This window comes from Panthera leo, chromosome E1 (genome assembly GCF_018350215.1).
Source record: "Panthera leo isolate Ple1 chromosome E1, P.leo_Ple1_pat1.1, whole genome shotgun sequence".
Classification (NCBI taxonomy): domain Eukaryota; kingdom Metazoa; phylum Chordata; class Mammalia; order Carnivora; family Felidae; genus Panthera; species Panthera leo.
This window is the reverse complement of record NC_056692.1, coordinates 9,583,383-9,606,354: the sequence shown is the minus strand read 5'-3', so window position 1 is coordinate 9,606,354 and position 22,972 is coordinate 9,583,383. Positions and strand designations below refer to the sequence as shown.

Genomic DNA, 22,972 nt, shown 5'->3' with positions numbered 1-22,972 from the left:
TTAAGATTCCATGCATTCAGTGTCTGTTTTGGAAAGTGGAATCCTACTGATACAATAATGGAAATTGAGGTTTCCAAAGTTTGATTTTAGAAGTACTAGCCAAGGCTTTGATAAAAAAGGACTTTACGACTCCTTTTCTAGCAGTAAGTTCCTCACCTGTTGAGGAGGGCCTGTCTTCCCAGGCCCACCCTGGTGTCTGCCTGTGGTAATCCCCTTCTGAATGTACAGAGGAGACGGAAGAGGGCCTTTCAGTTCCTAAGAAGCCTTGCCCAGGGATGGGAGATTTAGATTTCCTGCTGTTTGACTTGCTGATCAGCTTTGGTTTGCAAACTCCTCCTAAAAGTGAAATAAATTAACTCTTGACATATAGTAATTATGTTCTCAACTTAAAAACCTACCCAAGTGCTGATGGGTTATATGCCGCTGAGAGAAAGCGGGAGGATGGCAGGCGGTGCGAAGAACCCAGATCCTAGGACCCAGTGAAGTTTCAAAGTTAGTATTTAAAAGCCAGAATTTACTTGTAGCAACTAAAGCAAAAGGGGTATGTCCTCATGCCATCAACTTGAAAACCATGTAACCAAGGAAATTAAATTTCTGAGAGGAACATCATGTCTTTCCGGGTCTTGGAGCACAGAAACTAAGGAAATTAAAGCAGGTTGACGAAAATCTTAAATCCTAACTACCTCCTTGCCTGCCAGTTTAAAGAGAAGCAGAGGAATCCGTACACCACCCCAAGGAAATTTTATGCCCAAAAGCGTGGAACAGAAGCCCCTTCGTGCAGAAGCTCAGCAAGTCTTGGCGGCCTGTTGTTCCAGGCTCCGGTCTACAGAAGTTCACAGGAGTGGGACGCCCCTGACAGGGCTCTAGAACAAAGCATGGAAATGATGTCTCAAGAGAACAGAGCCCAGGTGAGCAGCAGACGTGTTCCTCTGCCTCGCAGAACCTGAGACCTCACCCTGCCCCGAGTCCCACGGCGCCCAGAAAAAAGTGGGTAGAAGGCAACTTCAACCCCTTCAACTATCTGCACAGAAAAGAAGTGCAAGTCCTTGATGGTCAGGAAGAGAACCGAATGGGACGAGGGGAAAAGATGCTTCTGGAAGAGAAACTTCAAAACACACAAAGCCAGTTTGGGCTCCTTTGGTAAAGAACAGATCATCGTCAAAAAGGAGAGGTGAAAAGCTTAGGAAACAAAATACGGCAAGGATCAGAACAGACACGACAAAAAGGGCGTTAGCACAAAAGGAAAATGTGAGCTAGAGTAAAAGCAACAGATGAAGACGACTGAAATAATTAGATTAAGATGACTAAAAGAACTAGAAGGTAACAGATCTGGAGGACAAAGACTAGCTGGCAAAAATGTAATTGTGTTTTTTGAGATGGATAAGCCCAACGAAAGAGGCAAAACAGAACATTTCCAGGAGTGTAGAAATCCACCTGCAGGTGCAAACAGCCTCCCTGTGGTCAGGAAAGTCTGACACAGCACGAACGCCAACATACTAACTAATTAACTTCTTCAAATTGAGGCAAAGAGGCTTCAGGCAGATAAACTGTCACCTGCCAAAAAAGGGGACATCTGGCCGCCTTCTTACACAACCATTGATGCCAGGTGGGGGAAATGTAATAGTGTCTATGGAATGTTTTGAGAAAGGTGCCACACTGTCCTTTCAAGTATCAAGGCAGCAAGAAGACATTCTTGAGCGGGAACAGTCTCGGAGGACAGCAGCCTCTGAGAGAAAAGGGAGTGTGAAAACAGTACCAAAAAGAAAGGTCTCAACAGAAGGGGTACATGACCAGGATTGCTTGAAGTGGGTGACCGTCACCAATGTTACCACCTTCAAATACACGCACAGGTAAATCAATACAAATCAGGAGGTAAGAGCAGAAAGGGGAAGACTGTGCTCATCCTTCAGAGCAGGAAGTGAATCCACGTTGCCATAAAATACACGTGGGTGTAAATAAATAAGAACCTCTGATCTCTTTGATCTTCTTCACCTTAGTGAGATCTTTTGCTTGAGGGTAACAGGAAAAAACCCTAAACTAAACCTGAAATACCGCTGACCTGCCGGTAAATTTTTAAGCATAAGAGATCCCAGTTCTCAAAGATTAAGAAAAAGGGGTTTCAAAGCTTAGAATCACAGTTTTTTGTGTGCTTGCTTTTACCAGGACGTATGAATGACTGGTTCTGATGTCTATCTGGCCTTTTATGTGTCCATACACAGATACTTCTAAAATGATGCTTATCAGACAAGAACACTAGCTTTCTGGATGATGTGATCTGAAGGGTTTTTTTTTTTTTTCCCTTCTTCTATGGCTTAAAATTCTTTAATGCTGAGCCTGTTCTCTTTATTACAATAGTAAGTCCCTTTTATTCAAAAGCAGAAAGGAACCTGCACTTGTATTAGTTAAAATATGTCGATCCAGATAAGGACTAGATGCAAAGAAAAAAAACCCAACACTCAAAGGTGACTTCTGCATAAAAATCTCCATCCTTTTAAAATTTGTTCGTGTTACTAAAATGTCTGAGCAGGTTAAAAAAAAAACAACAACTAAGTAAAACCGTTAAGAGGGGACTCTGGGAACACACAAAATGAAACGTCTTGGTGACGCATTACAACTTGGACGTAGAATGGCGTTTTCTCGGGAAAGGCAGCAGAAGGGCACAAGAGTGAACACACTTTACCTGAATGAGGTGACGGGTCCCCTTCCTCTCTGCGGGTCTCCCCACTGGGCACAACGGAGGTGCTGGCGCCACCGGGCACCACGCCGACAGGTTGGGACATGACGACTCCGTGCTCCTCGACTTTGTCGTCAAAGCTTCCCATGAGCGCCTTCCTGATGATGTCTTCCAGACCGAGGTTACTGGCAGGATCAGCGAAAGAATGACCTCTAGAGCTAACTGAGCCTGAAAGAGACCAGCACGCCATTTCTGCTTATTTCCGAACAGCAGACGAAGAGACAGAGACCAGCGGACTCCAAAAGGCCTTTGGGCCCACGGGACACACAGCCCCGGGCCAGCTGCCCGCAACACCCCGAGAGCCCACACAGGGGCGCCCAAATCCCCCAGTAGTAACTCCAGCAAATGGAGTTTTCCTTTGCCAAATGAATGGGTCCAGCCACTTTTCTTAAAGTTCCTCGTTTTTTCCTCTTTTCAGCTCCCTCGTCTCTACACTGTTCTTTAGTGGTTTTGATTCTCTTTGTTCCGTTACCTCTCCAGCAAGTGTTTAGTGAAGCTCGGCTCCCTTTTTTACTGCCGCTGTCTCCTCCCCGACTACATTTATGCACACTGGAGCAGTGCCCCTGCTGGGCAGTCGGTACTCGTTGGGTATCGGGTGGACACATTTTGATTCTTACCTGAGGTAGTGACTGCTGGCAGATTAAAGATCTCAGTTCCTGGTTGAGCGGCTGCTGTATTTAAACAAACATTTGAGTTAACTGAGATGGGATGATCACGTACACTGAAGGAGATAAAGTCTCAAACCCTACAGTGAAATTAACCTTTTTATTTCCCATGATCCCAACCTTATTTTTCACCAGTTAAGATAAAGAAGTACTTATTTTAAAAAAATCAAGCAACAAAAAATTGGATGTGGGAAAATCTGAACAGGAGCCACGTGCCCACAGGAGGAAGAGAGCGCTCGCACTGCCGGAGAAACACCAATAGGAAAGGGGTCCAGTTTGCCAGAGGAGAGACGCCTCTGGGATGAGCCCCGGGAATGCCAGCCAGTCTGAGGCAGCCTGGCCTCAGACCCCTCCACGAACAGCACGAAAACGTGGGCTTCCCTATGCTTCACCGGGAGCGACTCCCACAGGCGCAGGAGCAGCCCGTGATTTGTCATTTGTGCAGTATGAACAACAGGTGGGACAGCCTGGGAACTACCTATAAAGCGCCGAGACAGAGGTAGAAGGAATCTGGGAACGTGAATGGTGTTCTCACCACAACTTCCAACTTGCTGCTGAGAACTCGAAAGAGAGAGAATAGGGAAGCAGGGTGTGGGGTGTGCCCCAGAGCAGAACGCGGAGCTCTGGGGGAGTCCGCAGCAGGATGGGCTCTTCCCCCGAGAGGAGGCCGCTCTCCGAAGCCGGGCTGCATGTGCCTGGAAACTAAAAACTTCCTTCATCGGGGCAACTTTAAATTGGCAACAGGAAGGAGGACAAAAATCTCCGGGAAGAACTATATAAAACCGTGACCGTCTCCCCACTCATGGGTCAGGAAAACTTGCAGTAAATAAACTGAACCTGAAACAGTGGAGTGACGAATACACAAAAGTTTCTGGAATAGAATTCATTCATTCGACAAATATTTATTAAGCATTTGGTGGAAACATCATAAAATCACCTTCTTACTGATCAAAATGGTCAGATAAAGACGATTTCGTATTTTTCAACCGGTGAGAACACTACGATCCTGTGTGTATTTTCCCTCTGGAGCTTACAGTTTAGCGTGGTACTTTGTGAGGCTGTCAGAACGGAACCACCCCCGTGCCTCAGTAAAAGTGCCAACTTCCTCGAGTCCCAAGGCCTGTGGCTCACATGCTTAACGAGCACTCCAGGCACAGGGATCGATACTCAAGTGTGAGGACCCCTGGCTTAAAACAGATGGGCACACGTGTGTGAAAGAACGTGATAACCACTCAGAAACGGGCAGGGAAGACCGACAAGGGACAGCTGTTTAGGAGGCAGACTCGACAGGAAGAGGTGCAGAGGGAGGGCTGCCCAGAAAGAAGCTAGTGGAGGAAGTGTGGCAGGGAAGGAGGGGGTGACGTGCTTCTCCGTGTGCAGAGGTAGAACGTTAATTCCTTTTTAGACACTTAAGAAGCCAAATTCACAAGAAGACAGAGGTCCTCAAAGGTATGCAAGTGAAACTTCATGGGAAAAGCCGAACCCCACTTCAGACACGAATCTGGGAGTTTTCAGCACACAGCTTACACCCCTGGAGCGGGTGAGAGGATTCAGAGGTTCTAGTGCGTGAGGACGGCACTGGGAAAACAGCATTCAAGGGTCAGGCAGAGCAAGACTGAGCTGCTAAGAAGACATAAAAAATGTCCAGAGTAGAAGAGAAAAAAACAGGAGAACATAGTATCTGAAAGCCAAGAGAAGAGAATATTTCTAGAAGGGGAAAATGGCTTGCGGAAGATCAAATAAAGTAAATTTAAAGCATTACGGTTTTTGAAGAACAAAATCACTGATGTCCTCGGTGGGAACGCTGAATTAATCGAGAGACTCCAAGGTGAAACAAAGTGGTCTAGGTTGCTGATGGCTTTGATGTCTCGGTTCTACTTCCTGGGGAAGACGGAATGTGCCCTGGGGACCCATCAGCCCACTGCTTCCTTAATACAGTTCCTCAACTGTCCCTTCCCACAATCGAAAAGAGTTCCTGCGATCAAAAAATTCCCCAAGCAATTTTGTTTGTACTTGCATTAAGACATTCACGCATTTTATCCTCTGTTAAAGTTAGGGACTTGTTTCATTTTACATTTTCAGAGTAGAGACCATCTGTCATTGTAAAAGCGCCCAACACAGCACCCTGCTCAATAATTAATTGTTGAATGAATGAATGAGAGAGCTACTGCCTGAGGACAAAAGAAAATAGAAGACAACACTGTTAAGTGGGCTTCAAGTCACATGTGGCTTGACATCTGTCAAACAATTTTTTTCCCACTAAAATGAGGCGAGACCAAGACTAGAGAGGATGAGCGAAAACCCCTCAAAGACGGAACAATTCTAAACTGGCCATTCTAGAATCGGCAGGTCTCCACGCTCTGATTCTTCTCTGCCTTCTGAGAGAATGTGAAGATGAGAGCACCACATTTTTGTTGGTGACATTTGACGCTCTGTAAGTCACAGATGAAACCCGTGATGAGACAGAAAAATGTCATCATTTTTTTTAAAGAAGAAAGGATATCTGTAAGCCTGACAGCAATGCCGGCCAATATTCTAAAATATTTATCTTCCAAAGAGAGAGTTCACAACAATAACTGACACTGGGCTCACCCTTTTTTTCTCTCGGATGGTCAACCTTTATTAATCATAAAGCGTCAGATCCAAACACACATCCACCTGGCACTTTGTAGTTCACAGCCCACAATTTCCTTTCTTTTGACAGGGTCGGGAGACTAGTAGATCGCAGATCACAGAAATAAAGCAGATTGCGGAAAACCCAGATCCGACAAATCTCGCCGCATCACTGGAGGTACTTGAGGAAAAGATGGAGAAGTACGACTTTCAACCCAAAGGGAAGGTCTGGATGCCACAGAGCTTTATCCTACTGAGTATCCACCAGCGACGTGGGTGACGATGCTGTGAGTACAGAACTGTTACAAGCCAGCGAGCGCACCGCCAGAGACGTGGGGTTGGCACGCCAGAGTGGGGCCACCGCCCCATGACTCACCAGTTAGGCAGTGTGCACGGGTTCTTAAACCTCCCTAGGTTTCCTCATCTGCACAACGGAGACGATTACACCGTGGAGGGTGTAGGGCCGCTGTGAGGATTAAGTGCCTTGTACGTGCTTCCAAGTGCCCAGGGCTATAACGACGTAACTGTCTGCCTGCCATTACGGTTATTCTATCTTCACCCGGTGGACTGATCGCTCTACGGATGAATGCTGAATGATTGAACAGAGATCCAGGAAGACACTGCTGGCGTAGGAAAAGTAACTGAGTGGCACAACACGGACTTGGAGCCAGTGACTCCAAAAGTACAGCAAAGGAAAGGTACGGACCCAGAGCAGCGCATCAAGATACCCTGATATTTATGCTCGTATTAAGGGCACTATATCCTAACTGCGTGCTCGTTGCCCAACACCCTAATACAATCTACACTCCTGAACAGTGATGCCTCTGGGGCAGAGCACACTTCTCAGAACTTACTGAGAGGCTAAGCTAAATAAAGTGGTTTTCTGCGGAGGGACACTCAGAACCAGCAGCGTGAACAGCTGATGACGCAGGATGTTTACAGAGAGAAGACTTGAAAGGACACGCTTTGTCTTCAAATGGCTGCGGAGTGGTCATGCAGACTCGGCCCAAACGGATAAAACTAAGACCAATGGGTAAAAAAAAAATTCACAAAGAGCTAATCCGGCCCCACATTTGTGCAAAGAAAAGACGGACAGCTTCAGAAAGCAGCAAGTTCTTGCTCTCTAGCAGGCAATCTTCACGTACTGGCAGACATTTGAGAAGAAACTTTAAGATCAAATGTGGTTGGACAGACGCCTACAAGAGCCTTCAAACTCAAGGATCGCATGAGAGGCAACACCAGAGATACAATTATTATTAATGCAGGTTTTATTTTGGGATTCATGAAAGAAATCCCACTTACCCATATCAGAGTCACCTCCACCAGAGGAGTTCAACTTACGAAAAATCTCCTGCTTCTTTGATTTAACCATGGGTGACGTGTTTTCGAGCTTGGTGAAGAAGGAAGGCAAGTAGCTTATACTCCCTGGCGAGCGGGAATCATTCCTGTGGGGAACACAGTTATGCCTATTATGTCTGTTTCATGATGTGCTAACCTTGGGGGTGTACCCACTTCCCCATTTCGTGTCTGTGAATAACCCTACGTCATATATGGGGACACAAATACTTCAGCACGCTCATAAAGTTAGGACTGCAATGGAGATAATCTAGGATCGAGATTCTTAACGAAGACCGAATAAGCAACAAACGATGTTAACAGGAAAGTGAGAAACAGCTTACCATGATGCCGTCTGCTTAACAGCACAGACACTGGTATTATTTATAGCTGCCACATACACCAGGAACTATTCACTATTCTACTAGCAGAACTGCTATGAAGTAGAAGAAATTAAAACTAATAGCACGACTTGCCTATAAAACAGCAAGAGCTCATACCTAAGCAATCAAAACCTGGGGCCTTCAACAGAAGAGCCACAATGTAGAAATAAAACTGCCTCTGTTAAAATCATTTCACGCCTCCCACCAGATGAGCTGAGTCTCATGTAAAGGGTTTCGCAATCATCTGCAGCTTCCTATACTAACACATCTTAAAGAACCAAATTTCCTTTAACCACGATGATCTAGCTAGAGCTGGAGATGACAGCAAAGAACAAACGGAAGGCTGCTGATCACCTAATCTGGCCGGGTGGAATCATTCATCATTCAAACATAAGAATACCTGCCATATGCCAAAGAGAGACAGATATGTGATAGAAAATGGGCAGGATGTGGCCCCTGTCCTCAAAAAAGTCACAAACTGAAGGGAAAGCGTAAATATACAATTAAATTGAACGTCAGCCCCTTTCTAAAAACAGATTCTCCTCATTTCGTTGAAAGGTACCAACATCTATTTGCTTGCCCATGAATATAAACCATAAATAACTTAGAACACATTGTTTAAGAAATGCACTAGCAGTTTGGAGTGAGACCTTGGTTTAGAGCTGGACCCGCCCTCTATCTGACCATGGGCACCTCCTAGATTTACCTCCAGAGGCATCACGGGAGTGTTCTTCTACACCAAGGAAACAGCATACGTAGGGACTGAAAGGAATTCAGGGGACCGTAAGCAGCTTGACACGGACACAAGAGTGTGGTGTGAGGGGGAAGCGGCAGGAAACCAGACGAGCAGCATGAACCTGCTCATGAAGGAACTCCGGTGCCGGCCTACTGGCTTAGAGCTTGATTCCATGAGTTTTAGACAAATCACTCTGGTGGAAGTGGACCAGGCAGGGGCCAAACCAAAGGTGTCTAATGCAAACGGAAATAAAACCCAAGTAATTCACAGGGGCTGGGTCGGGGTCAGAAATAGGGAAGAAAAAGTCCGTAAAGCAGTTCAGCAAAGGTGCTTGTTAGGACTTCCCTTCCACGTGGAGTCCACAAGGCCTGGTGCACGATAAACACTCAAGCACTTCGGCTTCGATCGACAGCCGAACAGCCGACCACGTGGACAGAAAAGGCTTTTTTAAAAAAGATCTAGAAAGGCTTGATTTCAAGAATAGTGAACACTTTTTTCCTGTAACCTATTTAAATGTGACTTTTTCACTAAAATCCACTGGAATTAGATCACCAGGGAAAGAGACTTCGTGGTCCTTGGAGAGTCCTATCCTGACACGTAACCCGGAGGGGAGAAAAGGCACAGGACACACGCACGCTCTGACACGGGAGCCGCCAGCCGGGACACGCTCCTGCTCCTCACCTCTGCTCTGCAGGCTCCGCCCCTCTCTGAGACAGGAGCAGTACACTGTCCTGTTTCTCATGCACGACTGGAACCTGGGGTGGGGAGATGGGCTCGTAGGACTCAGAAGAGACGTGACTCCTCTCTGGGGATTTTCCAGGCCTGGTATTGTAACATATAAAATATTAGATTGTGCTCCTGGGGCCCGCCTACAAATCACCCTAGACGGTTTGAAACCGGTTCACTCATTACGTCATTCAGGAGAAAGGAATAAAAGTTGCTAGCTTCTATCAGAAAAAAAGTTGCCTCAGATCTTCACTATATACCGGGTTATCAAAAAGTCTGTTGGCGCTGCTTTATCCGTACACGTGCACTGGTGGCACATGACAACCCGGGACAGGCAGCGGCCGATGCTCCGAGGGAGGTCAAGGTCATCGTGTGCTTCGGTATCACACCCCACCATCCTGCCCTTGTTACTCCGGTGAGCCCTCCAGGCTTTGACCTCTCTCTCTGAGTCAGTCAACACTGAACAGGTCTTTCCCCGTGAAGTTAAAAGAGAAAGGACCAGAGAACTAAACTGAACCCTGAGCACCCCATCAGGTGAGTCAAGACAGGCTCTAGCTGCCCCCTGCTAGGGCTGCGCGATTCTCTGCGGTTTCATGTTCTTCCTCCGGATACCACATTGGTAAAGATCACGTGATATAAACATACTGTTTAGACCAAAACAAGGCTTTGGCTTAGTGACTGTACATATTAAGAGCTACCTGTGACCTTTAAGTGTAATTAGTATATACGTACACGACCTGTCCTTTCCTTTCCCAGTCAACCCCATCCAAACAGGTGGCCATTTTTCACCATTTTTCTTTTGGTTCCTTGGTGGTTACCTCTAAACTAAATAATCTTACACTTTTCTTGATTTGTCAAACTTGAAACTGTCTATCACCTCCCTTCCATGAAAGATGAAGAACCTGACTTTTGAATATACATTAAAAAGATACAGTACCAACTGCTCGGGCAGTGAACATTTTAAGAACAGACAGGAAAAACCCTCATTTGTACTTCCCAAGGAGTGAGAGTGAATAAACTTTAGGTGTACAAAATTAATCCCCTACCTTGTAGATCTATTCAAATTGCTTTACTCTTCAGAAACGTACATACAATTTGAAATAAAAACCATACTGGGGCGGCTGGGTGGCTCAGTCCGTTAAGCTTCTGACTCTTGATTTCGGCTCAGGTCCTGATCTCCCAGTTTATGAGACTGAGCAACGCATCAGACTCTGCTGACAGCTTGGAGCCTGCTTGGGATTCTCTCTCTGCCCCTCCCACAATTGCACGCCTGCCTCTCTCTCTCTCTCTCTCAATATAAATAAACTTGAAAGAAAAACAAAACATACCTTCCCCTGGATTTGTCCACAAGATTTTCTGGAGAGACCCTTGGACCTGGTCTTTGATGGTGGACAGACTGAGACTGGGATTCTGGGCTGTAACGATTTGATGTTTTAGTCCTCACAGGTGTGGACACCAAAGCAGATGGTGAATTTTGGAATGTAGAAGTGGGAGGCTGCTGGGGAGGCTGTGAGGAAACTTGATTTCTAGCAAAATCTTGTGTGATGATTTGCTGTGAATGAGGAGAGAAGGAACTGGTTAAACCCACGGAGTACTTGCCCAAAAATGCAGCATTAAAAAACCTGGACATCTCTTCTGTGACTCTCTGTGAAATGTGCCTCCCGCACGATCAAAAACAGAAAAATTAACAGAAGAACTTACACAGATGTGATCAGCGAGTGTGATCAGTCGGTGGGTCCTGGGCACTTGCCCCACCCCGTCGGCCTGTGAAGAGGGGGGCAGCTGCTGCTGTGGAGACAGGGATTCCTGCTGGGGTCGGTAGTGATGTAATGGTCCTTCGTATGGTCTGCTGGCTTCACCTAGTGGAGGGCAGACAGGTAGATGTCCTACTCAGGGAACACCCCTGCCTGTCACTCACTATCAGATTAAACATAACTCAGGGACACATGGGAGGGACACGGTGCTATCGCTAAACAGAATTCACGATCTTAATTTTGGAGGAAAAAATGCTTATCAGGACTAGTACAAACCGTGAGAGCACGAGTGGACAAAATATCAGCTATTTTCTGTATCGTTAAATATGAACAAAAGAGAACTCGATAAAAACTTCAAAATAATTTTCCACTGGTGCAGTCTTAAAGGGTTCTACAGCCATAAAGACTACTCTAAAACGAAAACAACAAAACCAGTTATTCCTGCACACGGTCTGGGCAGATGATCGGAAGCAAATGACACCTGCAGATGTGCAAACAGGTAAACCGGTGGCTAAAAAGTACCTACTTTCTGCTTGGTTTGCCTTCACCACCTCCGGCTGATAGGCCTGTAGCTTCTCCTGGGGCGGCGCTGGCGAGCTGGCAGGACTGATCACCTCAATAGCATCGCCAGGCGCTTCATACCGATGAGAAGATACTTTAAGAAAAGGAAAGAATCTTACTTTAAAACTAATCCGACGAGAAGTTTCAGAAGTCCAAATTCTTCAAATCTACTCGCATATTTTTGGTTTTTATTCTCAGAAACGTTCAGTGGCACCCAGGTTAGTGATAACAACCAACAAGCTCAATGCATTGGTTTCAAAGGTCCGCAAGTGCTCCCTCAGAGTCCCTGGTCTCTGTGGGACACAGGGTTCCTGAAACCGTGTGGCCTCTGAGACCTTCGGGCGGGGAGGCAGAGGATAGATGTGTGACGTTCTCCTGGGAGCAGAAGAACCCCAGGAAGGACCTTTCTCAGAGGGGAGATCCCAACGGTTCACTGCTTCTGAGAATTACAGTTCTGTGGGACAACGAGCTCTTAGAACTTTCAGGCTACACAGTGGCTTCGTTACCAGGATGCTTTTAAAGCTACAGATTAAGTAACATTATATAATGATTTTCTCAAATCACTGGAGTACCGCTGACAAAAAGTATTACTCCAAATAACTTCTTGGCACTGTTACACGTGAAAACACACAGAAATGGCAGGGAATGTCTGAAAAGTAGCAAATGCACTCTCCTGGCAGAAAGGACGCCCACGTCAGAGAAGGCCCCCTCTGGGTAGCCATTCCCAGAAAAACAGGGTCAGTGCGGTGAGGGTCCAGGCACCCGTTCCCAGTCTCGCCATGGCCTCAGAAGGACAGGAGAGGCACGTGTGACCTTCTGTTGCGGAACCTTCTGACTTTAGAGTGCTCTTTGCATCTATGGGCTGTAGCAAAGAATCCGAGAACACTGTCAGAGGCCCAAAGGGTCTATGACTGCCGGGATCAGCCAGTGGGTCCCGGACACAGGTGTAGAAGTTCGGAATGAACTCTGTTGCCAAGCTCCCACCTACGATCCTCCAGGACTCAACTGAACGGCCCTTTCGTCCTCCCCCTTCACCAGGCCACGCGGGTTGCGACTGGCTAGGTTCTAGTACACTCGGGAGAACGGGAACCTGACAACTGGGATGGAAATGAGCTTTCGGGAACTAAAATAAATCACTATTTTCGAAGTCATTTATACTACTTTGCAACTTCTGGAGCCCCTGGCATTCATCACTGTTTAAACACCCGGCATCCTGAATCTGCTCACCACGTCCGATATACAGTCGATAGACTAATGCTACACTGTGCACACACCCCTCTGGAAGCCGCCAGGTGAAGATGGAGGCACAGTGCTTCACCTGCAGGGGGAAGGACGCTCTGAAGAGAAAAAGTGAAAAGCATACAGGGTACCTGTAAATAGCCTGTCGGCTTCATGCCAGCCATTTACCCAGGGATAACCCAGTCAGAAAAGAAGACAGGTTCTCTATCTTCAGACCTTCTGAAGGCCAGACTCCTCGAGCAAGGTCTGCTCTGTCATGCCACCTGAGAAGAGGGGCTATCCAGCGACTAGCGAACCACGTGCCACCGCTTTCAGTAAGCCACAGGCTGGATCCCGGTCCTGGAACCACAGATCTTCCCCAGGGAGCAAGTTTCTGCACGTGTAATACCAATTTTGCAGATCTTCATAATCCCAGGCCAACAGAAGTTTGCTGTCTATACAACAGACTATCCAGCTGCCCCCTTCTCCCCAAAAACCTCAGCCGTGGGGCAGATTTTTACCCAAACAAATTATAATTAGGCACGGGGTAAAAAGAATTACACGTCACATGCTGGTGCACACGAAATCTCCAACTCTGTTCAGTTTCGTTAATGGAAACAGCAGAGACAGGACTGCGTGTGGTTAAGTTACGGCAAGCATTAGCTGACAGTCGCTTAAATACCTGCTGCTTCCTTCAGGAATTCCATACAGAATTTAGGCAGCTGTTAAGAATAAATTCAAAGTAACTTTTCCAGCATCTCACTGTAGATTTGTGAACCCTTACGGACTTAGAGGGTAGATGTCAAAACGACGAACCAGATTTGATCAAAATCCAACCGGCAGGGAGGGGGTGGGGGATGGGGGAAATCGGTGACAAGGATCAAGAGCACACTAATCGTGAGGCACACAGAGTAACAGTACAGAAGCGTCGCATCGCTACATCGCATGCCTGAAGCTAACAGAACGCTGTATGTTTACACCGGAAGTAAAATACAAGTTAAAAGAGACACGTGAGAACAATTTGAGAAAACGAGCACAGAATATGAGGCTGTGCGTAAAGGAGGAATAAAAATGACCAATAAATATATGAAAAACGTTGTTTGTAAATCCGACTTGCAAGACACATGTGATGTAAATACCAATTACCAGTAAGACGGTGGTGTCACTTTTTAAAACTCTGTATCTCAGCAAAAGGATACAAGAGGCTGTGGGGTATCGACTTGAATACCGAACCACATCCTAGAAGACGCCCCTGAAGGGGCCTTCGTAGCCCAGAGCTTGACGACACATGTGTCATCTTTCAGATGCCTGAAAATGTTAGTGAGCTCTGTCCTACTTGCCAGCTTTACCTTTCCAAAGGCACGGGGTTCTCATGGAAAACACCTGGACAGGCATACTTCAGAAGCTGAAGTTTAAATAAACATGACGAACAGCAGGACAGACATTTTGCACCTGTAAACCCACCACACCCTTTCATGACAATTATGAGCAAGGTCAGGATTTTCCTTCTACCGTATAGCTCTGCTTTACCTAGAGAAGAAAGTAATTCTTTACTCAGATATCACATTGCAAAACTCAGATGAAGATACATACAGCTACTAGAAGAGTCTGAACTTTGAGAGCCACGTTCCCTCGCATCCTTGTCCGAGGCAATTTGCCGGGTGATGATCACGTCTATGAAGTTAGCTGCGGTAATGGTAGTCTTCCCTCGGGTCCTTAGCTCTTCCTCATATCTGGATTTTGGAGGAGGCCCTTTATCTTTCCCAGCCTCTGAGTAAACTACCGAAGAGTGAGGCTGGGGCTTGCCACTTGGAAAGGCGGCCGAGGTGTACAGACACTGAACAGATCTCTTCTCCGCCTCCAGGCTTTTCTGCTCTAGCTGCTGCTGCTCACTAACTGCGGCTGACCTGCTTCTCAAAGTTTCTTCTAACCTGGAAGCTTCATGCTTACTCTCTTTCGTTTTGGAAACCTCCATCTGGGGGGCAGAGGCTGCGGCGTCCACGAGGGCGGCCAAGGCGTCCGCAGCGGTGCTGTAGCGGGAGGCCGGCAGGCCCTGGCTTATCGACGGGCCCCCGGCGGGCAGCGGCCTGCGAACAGAAGCAAACCACACACAGCTCCGTGAAGGGCGGGCTCTACCGGGGGCGCGCTGGGGAGGCGGCGGGGTCCACCGCACACCAAGACGTGTCGGGCGGCCACCGATCTAAAAGTGCGCGCTACGCGAGAGACCGTCTGTTTGTCCTTGGTCCGAACGTGTCCGGGAGACTCACATGATTCGCAGCTGAGCGCTTGGATCCAAAGGTGTGATTACACTGGTTCCGTTGGTTCCCTGGAAAACGCTGGGTCTCTGCTGCAACATGGGCTCCTGAGCTCTCACCGAAGGGGACGGGGAGCGGACATACCCGTGGCTGCCAGGTCGGCCCGGCTGTTCGGAGCCTGTGAAGGCCAAAAAAATAAAATAAAACAAAGAAGAGGGAAGGGACGACAAGCCCCGAGGAAGAACCTAGAGACAGCCACATTTAGGGACCGTTCCTTTCTTAGTTATTCCCGACAAGAGAAAACGTTAAGAAACTTGACGGCCCGCCCTTTGGCCTTTCTCATGTTCCACACGAGTTTCTCAACAGAGATGTAATAAAACCACGCTCGTAGCTCGAGAGAAAAACATCCACTCTCATTTACTGGCGCTTTCATTTCTGTGATTCCTGACAGAAACAAAAATGACACCAACAGTGAAGTACAGTTGATCCTTGAACAACAGGGATTTCAACTGCACCGGGCCACCTACCTGGGTATTTTTTTTTTTTTTTTTTTAAATACAGTACAGTACCATAACTGTGTTTTCTCTTATCATTTTCTCATCAATTTCTTTTCTCTAGCTCACTTTATTGTAAGGACATATATATGAGACATGCATACAAAATATGGGTCATCAACTATTTATATTAGCGGTCAGGTTTCCAGGCAATAAATAGTAGGCGACTGGCAGTTTGGGGGGAGTCAAAGTTACACTTGGATTTTCCCCCGCTGCGTGGGGGGTCAGTGCCCCTCACCTGAGTATAGGGTCAGCTGTGCTCATACAAATCGGGGGGCACCTGGGTGGCTCAGTTAGGCGTCTGACACTTGATTTCGGCTCAGGTCATGAGCTCGCGGTTTGTGAGATCGAGCCCCCCCCAGTCGGATTCCGAGGTGACAGCCATTAAGCCTCCCTGGGATTCTCTCTCTCTGCCCCTCCAGCATCTGTGCGCGCGTGCGCTCTCGCTCTCTCGCTCTCAAAACAAATAAACGTTAACAAAAATCAGGTAAGCTCATCTCTCAGAGTTTTCCTCAAACTCCGGCGTGTTTACCGTTTCCAAACTCCCATTCGGCGCCGCCGTCTAAACATCGTGACGAGGACGGCACACGTGATGAGAGCTGCCACCACCCCAGGGTCCGAGGCGGCTTCACTCAGCCACAGCTCTCCCCGGGGACACGTTCTCTCTGTGGACACGTGATCACTCACACCGCCCCCCCCAAATCAGCTCCGCTAACCACCTCCTCCAGCAGCTGAGCTGTTCTTATTCGCTTGACCTCAGCTCTCCCCGGACGAAGCCACAACTTGGACTCTGTGCCGCACGGCTCGCTGGGAAGAGCTCAGACTCCCTCGCTCTTCACTCCCTTCTGCGCCGCCTCCGTTCTCCGCCCTCAGAGGCGCCGGCAGTTTTACCGTGTGTCCCTGTCCCCACAGCAGGTACCGCCCGGCCGCACCTCTTCAGCAATTTTCTCCCTTCCAACCATACATCAGCTTCCACCAGCACTTCTCCATTCCTAGGAGAGGGCCTGCGATTTAAATTTCTGTATCTCGGCCAAGACTATTCCTATTTACGCTGCCACCTGATGACACGTGAGAGTCAGCGTGTCTTTAGTCACACCGACACAGAATACTCACAAACCGTTCAAGTGTCTGGTGGGAGAAATGGTGTCTCTCGTCTCGAGTCTGCGTGTTATCCGTTAGTGGGATCACGAGCATTTTCAAAATCTAGTTCCTACCGCAGTGACGCTTTAATTAAATGCGTTTCACGTTTGTACGTGGCCAGTGTAGGATCGGTACTCGGGTGCTACCTCGCTATGCGTTACAGCACTTCCTGTGGTCAGACGCGGTGATTCCCGCCTATCTGCGGACAGCAGACCGCAGCTACAGGTCTTTAGGCTTTGCAAGCGCGGAACTGTTCAAGATAAATCCCCAGGAATGACGTCACTGAGTCGAGTACGAGGACCAGCTTTGGACCCCCGCTCTATACTGCCGCCACTTCGATTTTAAGGGTCTGTTCCCCACGACCAGGAGTTCCACACCGCCCTCTCTGACCAGCCCCGCGTCGGGAACATCCCTCCCCGTAACCTCCAAGGACAGACCGACTCCTCTCCCCGCACGCTTGCCGCCTGGGGAGCTCAGCCGAGCCAGAGTCTCAACATTTACGGGGGACTCCCGGGTCACCAAGTCCAAGCCGTCCGTTGTCCTAAGCGCCAGATCTGTCTACCCGGCAACACGGACATGGGACGTGGTTTCATTTCACTGATGGAGCCCAACGCAAGAAGACAGATATGCCACAGATAAGAACGCGTGTCCCAGAGACCATCAAAGCGTGTCCCGTGGTAAAACCCCTCTGCTCTTCACTTTCGTTAATCCCTATCTTACGTGAGGGCCGATCTCATTTCTCGTCTCTTCCTCACCCGCCGCATCCAGTTACTGCCGAGTCCTTCCCGTTCGCCTCAAAGGCACTCTTCCCAAGCAGCTCCTTTCTGGCCTCTCCCAGGGCCAAACATCCCAGGCCGTTGTGAGCGACTGTCGCGGCCTTGCTATTCTGGTGACAGCACGTGCCCCCCTCCGGGGTTCTAATCCACCTCAAGCCCCTCCTGTGTCCGTGCCCCCTCGTGTCACCTGCCTCCCTGCCGAATGGCAGCACCTGTCCTCTCCAAGCGCCAGCCCTCCTTCTAACTGTATTTCCACTCTTCCTCCAAGTCCAGCTCGACGAGTCCAGCGTCTTCACACGGCATCTTCGGAGCCAACTGCCGGGGGCCAGATCCAAATGACGCCTTCCCCGTGAAAACGTCACCTTCCTGTTCCAAATTCACGTCTGCACCGTTTAAACCTCGATGGCGCTCTCACCTGTCCTTCACTTACGGCCTGAAACCCCTTTCTGTCTCAGGATCCCCGTGTGTGAGACGACCTCGGCATCCCCACGGCAGGAGCGGGTGCGGAATGAACAAAGCCACGCCACTCACCCGACCGCAGGTAGAGGTCCGAGGACGCCGCGGCTATCCGCTCCCGCTCCTTCTCGCGCTCCCGCTCCCGCTCCGCACTCGCGGCCGCCGCAAGGTGCGTTGAGTGTCCTGTAAAACACGCCAAGTCCGCCACTTCAAGACAAAAACATCAGCCTGTCAGGTACAAACGACGTGTGAAGTCTCAAGTGGCTGAAAGGTTTCCAAAACGCTCCAAATCCCACGTGTGGGAAGGTTAAGAGTTTTGGATGACAACTAAAGCCCAACACGAGCTTTTAGGATGTTTCTAGAGTAACTGGTGACAGAACGGCATAGAACTATTACTAAATCTTAAGTGAAAGACCAAATGGGGGACAACCGCCCGAAATGCCTTCAAAGGCCGTGCTGTCAACACGGTGGTCGTGTGTTGGGGGGGGGGGGGCTGCAGACTCTCACCTGGAGACATAGAAGCAGAGTTGTATGGCCTGGGGGGGAACGTAATCTGTGTACCAGGAATATAAGTGATTCTGTCCATGGGTGGAGTACTTGTTCCCCCTGGATGAGGCACTAAAATTGCTGGAGGCATATTGGTCAGGTCAATGATTCCTGCTCAAAAGACAAACACGAGAAAACTATGTCAAGTATCAGTCTTTCTAAAGATACAGAACTGTATGTGGCTATTTTATGTGGTTTATCTCTATAACCCAGCGATGCTTTGTTATACGGTATAAATAAAAATGGCCAAGATCATCATCACTTTGTAAGGCCGTCTTTAAATCTACAGAAGGCCGTGAAATACTGTGCCCCATACCGGTAACCTAAAAGCACGAACAGATTACAGAGGGAGGCAGCAAACTGAAAACACAATGATTTCAGACACCCAGCTCAATGACTTCATTTAGTTAGTTCAGTGTTCACCAAAACACCCCGTCTGACACACTTCTTCATTTGCCTTCAAGGCCTAAAAGCTACACGGACAAGGATATGGCTGCCTCTTGATTCTTTCCATCATCCATTCAATAAATACTCATCGATACTCAGCACACATAACACACTCGTGAAACCGAAACGCAAAGACACACACCCCTCGTTGCCGGGTACGGGAGACCCAGCTGCTGCTCCCGTGGGGAGAGGCCTCTGGCCACATCTGGGCGCAGGTTCACCTGCATCTGCTGTGAGGTAATGTAATCATTGAGGATTGTCTGTCTCGTGTTCTCCATTGCGTAAAGCTGATACTGACTCGGGTAAGCTGGGGTTGGTGAGAGCTGTCTCTGAAACAGGTAAGCGGCAGCTGCTGGCGGAGAGAACAAGAGAAAGGTGTTCAGCTGGCTGAGTCCACGTGAGGTTCCTATGCCGAACATCACCCACAGAAAGAGGCGGGGCTCTCGCTCTCCAGCTAATACGCGCGTGCAGCCCTCACTCGGCGTGGGTAGGAACGGAACAGGGATTAAGGGAGATTCATTTTAGACCCCGACACATCAGCGGTATGAATATACGCATTCTAAAGTCAGATGTGAAAGGGGCGCCCGGGTGGCCCAGTCGGCTGAGTGTCCGACTTCCACTCAGGTCATGATCTCGCGGTCCGTGAGTTCGAGCCCCGCGTTGGGCTCTGTGCTGACAGCTCAGAGTCTGGAGCCTGCTTCAGACTATGCGTCTACTTTGCTCTTTGCCCCTCCCCTGCTTGTACTCGGTCTCTCTGTCTCTCTCTCTCAAAATTAAACATTAAAAAAAACCCTTTTTAATTATAAATAAATCAAATCAGATGTGATGGAAAAGGGGGAGAAACTAGACACAATAGGAGTGGGAACCTGTTTACCAAGTAGAACAGGAGCTAAAAAACTTCTCCACTAGTTTCACTGTCCATCTTTGCCACGTAACTTTTATTTTTCACCTAAGTCTCAAGGGCTGCATTTGAGAAATTATTTTTGTAGTGCCAGTCATTCAACACAACCGAACAGAAATATATGTGAACACACTTTCCTGGGGCTGAAGAGGATTAGTCCACAAGCATTTAATTAATCCATGTGTTGAGAGCAGAGAACGGCAAACTTAAAGGCCGGATGGTAAATATATTAGGTTTTGTGGACCGTATGGTCTGTTCCACCTACTCAACTTTCCCACTGTAGCTGCACAGACAGAATGAAAGCAGCCACAGACAAAGCATCAACAAATAACTGCCTGTGTTTATTTACACGAACAGGCAGCAGCAGGATTTAGCCCCCTGGCCATAGTCTGATTAGCCTAGGTCAGAGCATGACACGAGATGCTAGGAAGGGGTAGGTACGTGTGGTAAAAAGTAGAAGGTAAAGTCTCTATGCTCAAAATATTTAGAATCCAGCTCCAGCTCAAAAATAACCAGTAAATAAAACTGCTACAAAGGAAAGGACTAAGGTATAAACCTTCAACGTTGTCTGAAAACTTGAGTGAACTATTTTACATAGACACGTTCTCCCCAGAAAAACAAATAACCAGTTTTCTGGAATGTTTGCCACCCCTTTCTTCACCCGGAACTCCCAGCCGGGTGATTCTGTCAGTGGAATCTGTGGGAACTCCTGCCTCAGTTCTGGGAGACAGTCCCTGAAGAATTAAATGTAGGCTCCTCTGAAACTTAAGTGTTCTCAAGTGACAAACGACCTGATGGCACTGATACAACCCTCAGAAGGTACAATATTTCCTACAGGCACCTCGCTACTAGAAAGTGAAACTAACACTTAGAAATCCTGGCATACTGGTAACGAACATCTCTTCTCTAAGGACCACAGTAAAACAAAGGTGGTCTGTGTCCCAATTTCAACCTGAAGGATGTGACAAGCGAGCAATTTAGGGGAGAGGAGAGGATGAGCAGAAAACGCATTTGAGGCAGGGTCGGTGGGCGAGGGGAGCGGGCACCGGGGGCGGGGAGGACAGGGTGCAGCTGGCCCAGCAGGTGCATCAGGACAGCCACCGACACACTGCCAGGGCTCCTTTCCCTCAGTAGAGCACATGACCCTGAGCCCAGCACAGACTGCTCGCTAGAAAACCGACGGACTCCTGCACCTACAAGAGGTATGTTCACCCACAGCCAGAGGCCGTCTGTCTGTTCCAAAGTTCCTTCCTGCCGTACCTGCCACTGTGATTACGTAACTTAAAGAATCTGGAGGTTGTTGAGGGAAGAACAAAAAGTGGTTTCTCTGGAAACTAAGTCAACTGCTTTGGAAAGACTCAAGACAGAAGCTGAATCACGTATGGACAAGATAATTTTAAAAGACAAAAAAAAAAAAAAACCTGAAAGGATTCTGTAGTGAGATTCCTTTCAAGTGGTTTTAAATTCCAGCTTCACTTAAAAAAGCAAACACGGAAATGTGAGTATCGTTTATGTAGCAAAGAAAAGGGTGCAGTTTCATCGGTGGACCCTGGCCCGAGATCAGAATTCTGGTGAATGAATGTCTATACCGTGAATTCAGATGTTTAAGGTATGCCTGTGTCATTTAAAAACAATCCTTCACATGGGCCCACCTTTTCAATCAGCTTAACCAAATGCCATACCTCCTTGTTTCTGTCCTGTAATGGGTGCCGGTCCTCCTTCGTTTTGGGATTTCAGAACTGGTAACGTGGGGGTGTGGAGTGTGTGAAAGGTCAGTGAGCTGCACACTAACAACGTATGCAACAGTCTGCGTATTGCACTTTAATAAACGGAGCTTAAATAGTCGTACAGGTACATCGTTTCTTCGCCACACATCCTCACCACACGCTGTGCTTACCAGGATCCAGAGCCCTGTGAAACGGCATGGCGGGATCCAAATGCGTGGGAAGATGGCTCCGATAAACCTCTCCCGTGGTGCCGCCCCTGTGATGGGGATCAAAAGGGCTGTGGCTTACTACCGGGTCCACCCCAGGCACCGGAGACTTCGCCGGTATACTTTCCCTCTGGGTAGGGGTCAGTGTCGATTTTCTTTCATGATTGGTAGACTTGCCAGAAGAGATGGTAACTGGAAAAAAAAAAAAAAGCCAACCCCACGACTTCTTAAGAGAACTTGTGAAGTAGGATTATACAGTTGACCCTTGAACAATGCAGGGTTAGAGGCGCCAAGCGCCCCAGCCCCCTGCAACAGTCAACAATTCATACGTAACGTCAGACTCCCCATAAACTAGCAGCCTACTATACTATCGGCTGGAAGCCTCAGTGGATCAGCACATCATCTTATGTGTTGTATGTGTCATGCCCTATATTCTTACGATACGGTAAGCTAGAGGAAAGAAAATGTTAAGAAAATTCTAAGAGAAAGATACATTTACAGAGAGCACTGTATTTACTTAAAAAAAAAAAAATCCACCTAAGTGGACCCACGCGGCTCAAACCCGTGTTGTTCAAGGGTCAGCTGTATTTCTCCATTTCTCACCCAGTCAAATACAGACGATATTTATATTTTTATCTGCTTCCACCAAACGTTTAATAGTTAATCTTACACAAATGGGAAGAACTAGTGGAAGCTTTTGAGATTTGGAGACCACCGCCTTTTGGATCACAGCACCAGCATTTTATCACCTAATATTAAGATTAAAAATGAAGTTCAACACTCCTCTTTAAGTCCCATTATAAATGATTTTTGTGTTCTGTATGACTCTAACATTGCAAATTCTTTTCGATCCCACACGTACGTATATCAACTCACAACCCCCTCTCTGCCTGCGTCACCCAGCCTCCTTGCGGCCCACTAGTCCTGAAGTTACACTATTTTTCCTTGCTCTCTACTTCCACAAAGACTTTCTTACAAGCTCACCAGTATCAATCACCTCCCTCCTTCAGCCTCCTCTTTTTAAACAATAGTATTCGGAGGTTGGATTATCCCCCTGATGCTTACCATATGCCAACACGCAGTGGCCGTCACCCTCAACTGTTTTTAATAATTGTTGAAAACACACAGAACATACAGTGTACCATTACACTGAGTGTATCAGTGGCACTGATCAGTCCTCACCACCGTCTAATTATTAATATTTTGATAATATCAACTTAGCCATGATTACACAAACCT

At 47.8% G+C, this 22,972-nt stretch overlaps 2 protein-coding genes across 17 annotated transcripts in view; one reads left to right on the top strand and one right to left on the bottom strand.

Moving 5' to 3' along the window:
• Positions 1-10,393, top strand: part of TTC19 (tetratricopeptide repeat domain 19) — a 45,291-nt gene extending 34,898 nt beyond the window's left edge. The window contains exon 10 of the mRNA XM_042917461.1: positions 10,361-10,393. The gene's annotated coding sequence lies outside the window, so the exon portion shown is untranslated. The remainder of the gene's footprint in view (positions 1-10,360) is intronic.
• The window catches only part of NCOR1 (nuclear receptor corepressor 1), a 159,644-nt gene that overhangs the window by 2,470 nt on the left and 134,202 nt on the right, over positions 1-22,972 (bottom strand). For 10 of the 16 annotated variants that reach the window (XM_042917444.1, XM_042917443.1, XM_042917445.1 and 7 more), the window contains 14 exons: positions 21,698-21,925; positions 19,042-19,251; positions 18,414-18,563; positions 17,982-18,089; positions 14,993-15,158; positions 14,319-14,812; positions 11,473-11,601; positions 10,894-11,051; positions 10,521-10,744; positions 9,148-9,288; positions 7,315-7,457; positions 3,352-3,405; positions 2,681-2,902; positions 157-336 (listed from right to left, as the gene is read on the bottom strand). In XM_042917444.1, the coding sequence (XP_042773378.1) occupies positions 157-336; positions 2,681-2,902; positions 3,352-3,405; positions 7,315-7,457; positions 9,148-9,288; positions 10,521-10,744; positions 10,894-11,051; positions 11,473-11,601; positions 14,319-14,812; positions 14,993-15,158; positions 17,982-18,089; positions 18,414-18,563; positions 19,042-19,251; positions 21,698-21,925 (2,607 nt within the window). The remainder of the gene's footprint in view (positions 1-156; positions 337-2,680; positions 2,903-3,351; positions 3,406-7,314; positions 7,458-9,147; positions 9,289-10,520; positions 10,745-10,893; positions 11,052-11,472; positions 11,602-14,318; positions 14,813-14,992; positions 15,159-17,981; positions 18,090-18,413; positions 18,564-19,041; positions 19,252-21,697; positions 21,926-22,972) is intronic. The other 6 variants (XM_042917457.1, XM_042917459.1, XM_042917447.1 and 3 more) reach the window with 4 other exon arrangements.